Source organism: Octopus bimaculoides, chromosome 10, assembly GCF_001194135.2.
Source record: "Octopus bimaculoides isolate UCB-OBI-ISO-001 chromosome 10, ASM119413v2, whole genome shotgun sequence".
Classification (NCBI taxonomy): Eukaryota; Metazoa; Mollusca; class Cephalopoda; order Octopoda; family Octopodidae; genus Octopus; species Octopus bimaculoides.
The window spans coordinates 47,208,737-47,217,520 of record NC_068990.1 but is presented as its reverse complement, the minus strand read 5'-3'; the positions used below and the strand labels follow the sequence as shown (position 1 = coordinate 47,217,520).

At 35.0% G+C, this 8,784-nt stretch overlaps 1 protein-coding gene across 2 annotated transcripts in view; it reads right to left on the bottom strand.

Annotated features, from left to right (window-relative positions):
- The window catches only part of LOC106871114 (uncharacterized), a 78,910-nt gene extending 71,931 nt beyond the window's left edge, over positions 1–6,979 (bottom strand). The window contains exon 1 of one of the 2 annotated variants that reach the window (XM_014917425.2): positions 6,236–6,979. In XM_014917425.2, the coding sequence (XP_014772911.1) occupies positions 6,236–6,240 (5 nt within the window). In that variant the 5' untranslated portion in view covers positions 6,241–6,979. The remainder of the gene's footprint in view (positions 1–6,235) is intronic. The other variant, XM_014917424.2, reaches the window with a different exon arrangement.
- Positions 6,980–8,784: the final 1,805 nt, after the last annotated feature.

Genomic DNA, 8,784 nt, shown 5'->3' with positions numbered 1-8,784 from the left:
TTGAGCATGGCCGTTGCCAGTACCGCCTGACCGGCCTTCGTGCTGGTGGCACGTAAAAACACCCACTACACTCTCTGAGTGGTTGGCGTTAGGAAGGGCATCCAGTTGTAGAAACTCTGCCAAATCAGATTGGAGCCTGGTGTAGCCATCTGGTTTCACATCCTCAGTCAAATCGTCCAACCCATGCTAGCATGGAAAGCGGACGTTAAACGATGATGATGATGATATACATATGTATATATATACATATATGTGTGTATATATATATATATATATATATATATATATATATATTTATCTTTATGTAAGCATGCTATCTTTTTCTCGTCTCATTTATTAAACAATTCTGATTTGGCCATTAAAATGAAGTATTTTTCATTGATGCATAAATTGCAGCCTTTATATTTAAGGTTGTATGAAGATGTTTTGGCTAGGATGTGCCATTCTAATCTATGATTAATGTTATTATCCTTAAATTCCCAGATGTAACTGCTTAACCCTGTAGAGTTAGCTTTATTTCTATTCCTGAAGCTTGACAGATGAGAATTATATCTAAGTTTCATTTCATTTTTATTGTTATAAGCAGTGTGTAAATTACTAATATTAATTTACACACTGCTTATCTATAGCATTAGTATTGGTGCATAATACATTGTAATATATTGCAATTATACTTATATACCTACTTTCACATTTTCTTTTATTTAATATCCTAGAAGGATATATTGTTCTATTCTTACTTTTATTATAACTCCAATAAATATACTACCTTCCTCCCCTTTGTAAAGTTTATGCCATGTTCTTTATATATAAATTTTAACAGTTAATGGTTTGGAACCATATATTCAACAAGCAGGAATATGAACACCTAATTGTATATCTTTAGTCAACTCTGATGAGATTCAACTTTTAAATGGTTTTATGGTAATTAATTTCTAAAGGTCTGGAATCGAAACAGCTGTCAGAGATGATGTTTAATTTCTTAATTAATAAATTAATTATCATTGTAAAATATAATTGCCAACTAAATGTGGTGGTCCCATTGAAGACTATGCTATTGTTTTTAGCCCCAAGAGGACATTTTGTCCAGCTGGTTAATGACACACCATCTGTGTCCAATTAGTATTCGCGAGGGGAAACTCATTGTTTCCATCTCTAGCCTTATGTGATATGCACAGACCCGGGTTTCTGGGTAGTAACCGGTCATCAGTATGTGATAATCATGAGCTAGTGATGAAAACTCATTTCACATGCAAAGTACCATATGCTTTTTCCAGTGACAAACTGTTGCTGATCTCAAAAAAGGAGAAATAAGCAATATTAAATCTCTGAGCAAGAAGTAAACAGTAGCAGTATAGAATCTCTCTATTTTCTGATCTTCTTAAAATATATATATAAACCACAGTTTATCTAGTTACCTTACAGTTGATTATCAATTGTAATATTCAACACTTTTTAAATAGGTAACTAACCAGTATTTTCATTGGATTTTATAATCTCTTAATGAGGTTTGTAACCTTTATTTGAACTTTTATACATACATATATTCTTTTACCTGTTTCAGTCATATGACTGTGGCCATGCTGGAGCATCACCTTATTTTTTTAAGCCCAGTACTTATTCTATCAGTCTCTTTTGCTGAACTACTAAGTTACAGGGATGTAAACACATCAACACTGGTTATCAAGCATGATGGGAAGACAAGCACAGGCACAAAGACACACACACAGATATATACATAAATACATGCATATATATACGACGGGTTTCTTTCAGTTTCCATCTATCAAATTCACTCACAGGGATTTGGTTGGCCCAAGGCTACAGTAGAAGACACTTACCCAAGGTGCCATGCAGTGGGACTGAACCTGGAACCATGTAGTTGGCAAGCAAGCTTCTTACTACACAGCTATGCCTGTGTGTGTGTGTGTATATATATATATATATATATATATATATATATATATATATATATATGAGAGAGAGAGAGAGAAGACAAACAGAAGTTTGTGTGAATTATGTGCAATCTTGAAGACACAAAATACAATTATATATTAATTTTTCAAGAACAAGGTTAAAAGAGGTGAAGTGAAGCTGAAGATAAAGAAGTTATAGAAAGGTCACTCTATAATGAAGAAAATAGGAAAAAATATATTGTAGAAAGGAATATTAAGAACTACCAATGAGGAAATAAACCACTTCATGGGAAATCCTCTAACAGAATAGATTAATTCAACTGTGATATAAAAAGCATTGACCTGTGAATGATTAATCAGAAAAACTGAAGTTGTTGTTTAACTCCAAGTTTGCCCTGACTAAGTAGATCTAAAGCATTCAAGCCATAACATGATTTTTCTATTTTCCTTTTTCTAGTTACAATGATATTTTTTCCTATTTTCTATTTATAATGACTACATTATCCAATATGTCCTTTATTAAAGCAGCAAAGTGTGATTAAAAGAGATTTTGCTGTTATTTCTAGCTGTTAGAGCAACTCTATAGAAAATTCCTGAATCAGTTGAAAAGCTGTCTATATAACAGCAACTTGGGATCTATCATTTCATACTTTAACCATTTTCTTGTTTCAATTAATTTTGAATATAACAAAAGAATTTTGTAAATCAACTTTGTCATTATTAAGCTGGTGTTTGGAACATAAATTAAGACAGAATTTTGATGGAAGCTGTGATTTAAATCACTTTAAAATAGGAAGTTTGTCACAAGAATCACAAGAAGTGGGAGTGGCCTAATGTGTGTTTGTATTAAAAAGGTTAAACTGAAAAAGGATGATGAAACCTGGCTGGAGAGGTGATGTGTGGGTGTGAGGCATGTAACTGTTTGCCTACATGATAAGTTAGATCTGCACAACTCCACAGTTTGAATGGTGCTGATGAAGAACTTGAGATTGATACTAATCAGTCAATCCAGTAGATGGGGTCTCACAAGAGTCAGGGGCCCAGTGCATTATAAAGTTGTTGAAAGGAAGGCCCCCAAATGGTGAATATTCTATTCTGATGACCCCTGAAATCTACTGGTATCTGGTATGAGGAATTTTTGACTGAATGCACTTGTGCAAATAAGCTGTTTCCAATTCTTCAAAAGAACATCCAAAGAAATAAAATATTGATTGTTACAAGTTAGGTATAAAAAGAAATTTAGTAAACAATTCATCATACATTCTTATGAGCAGTAAGATGAATGTCACAGAAATATAGTATCAGCATGTGTGTGTGAGTTCTTGAAGGTATGTGGCCTGGTGTCTGGGTAGTGGACTCATGGTTTGATTACTTCATGTTGCTCTGGTTTATTCAACTGAAAATGAGTACCAACTAACTGAGTGCTGATGCAGCAGTTTCCCTCTAGCAGTTACAATCTTGATGAATTGGCAGGTCAAAGGTTAGGAGGCTTGTAAGAGTATTTGTGTCTGATTGTGACTACATAGGTACTTAAGAAATTAATGATAGCATGGTATATGCTAGCATCATTCACAAATAAGAATTACAAGTATACTCTTTTCAGGGCCTCTGAGACTGGTAAGAAGAAAACAGGAAGTTCTGCAGAGACCTAGACCTGGTGAGAATGCTTACAATAAAGAGGGCTCCACTAAAAGCAGATGGATCAGATGGTGGTGTTAAACTTGGTGAAAGACTATATTGAATGAAATAAAGAAATGCAGAAAGATAGACAATGAAAGCTTTGGGAAAATTAATAACATCCACAAAAAGACTTTATCAGTAAAACATGTACTGTGATTATATGGTATGGTATCATAAAAGATTTTATCAACAAGGCATAACTGTGTGGTTAAGAAGCTTGTTTTGAAACTATATGGTTTTGGGTTCAGTTTCATTGTATAGTACTTTGGACAAATGTCTTCTACAAAAAGCCCTGGGCTGACCAGTGCCTAGTAAGTGAAATTTATTTTTTGAAGTGTCAAAATTTCCATCATAAGACTATGACCTGGCTACAAACACAGTTCCACTGCAACAAAAACATTTGATAAATATGTTCTAAAAGTGATGTGGTATGTCTTAACCAAAAGCCTTATTAATAAAACATATAGTGTAAATAGTGTCACAAATGGCTATCTATAAAAGTGAGGAAAAGAGTCCTAGGGGCATACATAGAACCCATCCTTACAGGAATATCAATAAACTAGTGCTAATTAGTACTGCAGAAGTGTGGTTTCTTAGTAGTATGCTGATGGCACTCTGTGCAGATAATGTGACAAACATCCAAGATCTTTAGACGAGCAAAAGAACAGCAAGCTCAGAAGTCTATGATGTTGGATAGATAAGATTTATTCCTTACGTAGAACAAGTTTGAAGTTAAAAAAAAAATAAATAAAAAAAAGAGGAGGGAGTTGTGAGATTCATAACATTTTCCTTAGGAAAATAGTAACGTAAGCGAAGCAGTATACCTAATTCAGTGTCGGGACGAAACTGAAATTAAGCCACACCAATGTTCCAGTAATTTCTTTCACAGGTGTTTAAGATAGGAAAGCAGATCCTTTAGTAAATAACATTAGGCACTTGTTTCCGTATCAGAACAACAAAAGCCACAGTGAAGAGAAAGCCTCGACTAAATTCCACACTCAAATCACATTCTGCTGGTTTAAAAAGACATAGGCATTAGACAATGTAGGCCAGAGTACTCTGAATGTGAAATGAAATGACGATTATGACTTGAATACCTTTGATCGTAAGACTAACATTGCGCACCTAGTTCAAGGCTCGATATATATATATATATATATATATATATATGATATATATATGTGTGTGTGTGTGTGTGTGTGTGTGTGTGTGTGTGTGTGTGTGTGTGTGTGTGTGTGTGTGTGTGTGTGTGTGTGTATTCAAACTCGCACTTGGGGTATGAGAAAACAAAGCAATTAATTTATTTACATTTGTTCTAATTTCACAAAAGCTAATGGACCGCTCTATTACCGTTCATCAGATACACACACAAACACACATAATAGTTGGTGATAATAACAACCGTCATTTATGATACGAAATATATTTGACTTCGCATTTCGTATTGAGTTCTTTATTACACTATTTCATTACTGTATACCGTGAATATTTATATATATAAAATAAAAAAAATTAATCGAAACTTGTATACATCCGATACAGTTGCCTAAATTTCCCATACATTTATATGTACTATTCATTTTAATATGTTTTATATACCTCACTTCCAGGTGCACAACATCATACACACACACACACACACGCGTATGTGTGTGTGTATGTGTTATAGCGAAGGAGCGAGGCTCCACCTGTTAGAAACAACAGTCAAATCTGTCTCGTATTACTCCTATATTGCATGCAGGACTATATTATTGAATGTGGTCCGGCGTGCACATTGCCATAGCAAAAGACTGGGAGGAATGGGTTTGGTGATAAGGGTGGCACAATCGGGGCTGACTTCGGATTAAACAACAGCTATATGCATGTCTATATATATATATATATATATATAATGAGTGTGTGTATAAAATAAAAATAAAGCTGCTGATGATTAGAAAAGGGACTGGTGTTGTTTAACCAGTTCTGATCGGATAGACCGATGGTCAAAGGTGCAACTGAGTCACATCAACAGTTGGGTCATTTCTGAGGAGCCAACTCAGCAATCTTATATCCAAAGCGGTTACTCGACTTGCTAGCAGAAAGCAGCCAAATTTCCCTCAAACCACACCCAAGAGTTTTAAACAAGGAAATACCTGTTGTAAACTGAAGATATTTATAGATGGTAACGAGGAAATCACTTAGTATATGATTTAAAAAATAACGAAATAAAAATACGTGTTATTTACATTAAGAAAAAGCAAACTGTAAATTAGTAGCAATAATAAGGCGTTTTTAGTATGGTACGTGTGTATGCCGTATTTTGTCAGATATTCTGTGAAACTTTGTTACAATGAAACTGTATAGAGCACGGACTCACAGCTGTAGTTTTAAAGAAACTAAAGAACTAAATATAAGCCGATTAACAAAAGTTAAGGTGTGAAAACACTGTTTAATATTCGGCCGAAAAGTCAGGTGTCGTCCACAATAGCAATTCACAGTAGAGTCCGCCATAGCAAATACAAATTCACACGGTGACCTAATTATAAAAAGCTAAAGAAAAGAAAGGAAGAAAACATAAACATAACATACACTCTCTCACTTTTCTTTTCTCACTTCTTAAGGTACTGCAAATTGTACAAATACTTAAAAATTACACTTACCTCATATTGAAAATAATGTCCGAAGCGTTAAAATATGGACAGAGTGTTAGGGAGACGAAAAAAACACCTCAGGTAGCCAAGTAATGTTTAGAAAGAAACATGAAATAGAAAAGATATGTAAATAAATAAAGTCAGGCTACCATCCCACCTGTATTAATAAATTCTTTTAGCATGGGTTCCGGTGAATGGGAAGTAGGTGTCACCTGTAATTAGAACGGACAACACCCGGATATATATATTCTCGACGCAGTAGACAATCGTTGCTTTGAAATTAAACATTCTATAATACATATATCAATCTATGCTTTTTCAAACAAAATAGCCATTGTTTTCTGATATTTTCGTTCGGTCTTTGAAGCAGACTGGGACACGTTAGTAAACCTGACATGCAACAAATGACATTAATTATCATATGCCGTAGAGAAACACCAAGGCTTCTGAATTAAAAGTTTTCGGGACAAAGGTGAAACAGCACAATTATTTATTTGCTGTCGAGTTGCGTGTGCACAGCTACTTATGCTTGCATGTACGTACATATGTATATACGATCTCTTCCACTTTTTAATTTAAAGAGTGAATTTTGAACGGTCACCCGCTTGGTAGCATGGTCATGAAGGAAATCATCTTGCTTTCTTCATTTCTTTAAATTTTAGGAAAGTCTTGCAAATTTTTATAGTCCTAGATATCGTGATAATTTGTAGTGTGTGAATTAAGGAGTTGCGTTCTTTCCCAAAGAACCCATATATGTATGTATGTATGTATGTATGTATGTGTGCGTGCGTGTGTGTGTGTGCATGTATGTATGTATGTATGTATGTATGTATGCTAGGAACGATTAATAGAGCTCAGTCAATACATGCTTAACACAATATATGGTTTTAAGTATTCACGGACAGTGCATAGTAAAACCATTTAAATATATCTATAGTTCGAGGAAGTTAAGTCCTCATTAGGTATTGTATAATCCAAGGTATTCAAAGGTTCAACCCGTATCATATAATGGTAAAGTCATTTGTATATATTTAGGATTATTGAAATTATTAATATAGAGGGGGAAAACAAGTAGAATAAAATGGAAAATAAATTGATGTAATTACTGATTTACTTGCATGTTGTAGAAAGATGACGTTTTTTTTTAAAGAAATGTTTTCTTTTGTATGGGGAGGTCACAAGGGGAAGTAGTATTCGAGGTGTGGTCGTACAAAGGAGGAGAAAAGAGGAATGATGACACATTGTTCTCTGGACCGGAAGGTTCTTAGGATCCAGGGGCTCATCCTACGAGCTATACCGATCTTATTGTTGATGTGGGCACTCCAGTTGAAATTGTTGTCAACAATTACTCATAGGTCTCTAATATTATTAGATACTTTGAGTGGTTCTCCTAAAGGAAGAGAGTATGGTTGTTTTAGCATAGTCTTTCTTCCAAAATGCATCAGCTCAAAATTTCCTTTGTTTAGTTGTATTTTGTTTTTGTCTGCCCATTGACTCACAGCATGTAGATCAGATTGGAGTTCAGTTTGGTCTTCTTCTTCTTCATTGATAGTTTTCTGGAGCTTAGCGTCATCAGCGAATATTTTAATTTTGCTGTGTTTTATGACGCTGGAAAGATCGTTTATATAGACTATATAGAGAAGCGGGCCCGAAACAGTCCCCTGAGGGACACCACTGGTGACTTTTGCAGGGCTTGAGTGGATTCCACCGATCACAGCATATTGTACTCTGTTCTCCAGGAAATGCTCAATCCAGTACAGTAGTTTTCCACGGATTCCAACATTTGACAATTTTGACAGTAGGATATTGTGGTCGACTCTGTTGACAGAGTTCGAACCTGATTCCAAGGCTGTAAAGATATCATCGATGTGGTGTAAGAGCTGTGTTAAACAGTCCCTGCCGCAGCGAAAGCCATGCTGATTTGAATTTAGGAGATTGTGGCTCTCCAGGAAGCCGGCTATCCTTGATCTCACCACCTTTTCAAACACTTTAATGATATGGCAGGTGAGTGAGATTAGGCGATAGTTGACTGCGAGGGAACTGTTTCCCTGTTTGAAAACCAGGATAACAGACTGCAACAAGAGCTGTTTCAGTATATAACTCGAGTCTAAAGAACTTCTCCAGAGGTTGGTTAGAGGGACTTCCAAGCTGGTGTCTACATTCTTTCAGGAGACTAGCGGGGAATCTATTAGGGCCTACAGCATAATAGTGTTTGATCTCATTTATTGCTGCTGTAATGACTGAAGCAGTAAAGGTTATGTCCGAGATTATATGTTGGGAATCGACTTCGTTCACATCCCTTACTTCAATATCAGTGGGATCACTAAAGACAATATATATATATATATATATATATCTCGGAATGGTCATTTTGCCAATTAACACACGCACTATATATTTGATCTTCACTTTAGTATTATTATTATTAGTTTAAAGCTAAAGTGAAAATCAAATAAATAGTGCGCGTATTTATTAACAAAATGACCGTCCCCAAATATAACAATATCTGTTCAGCACACGATTTCACAACAAGAATATTGCCAAACAAATACACACAC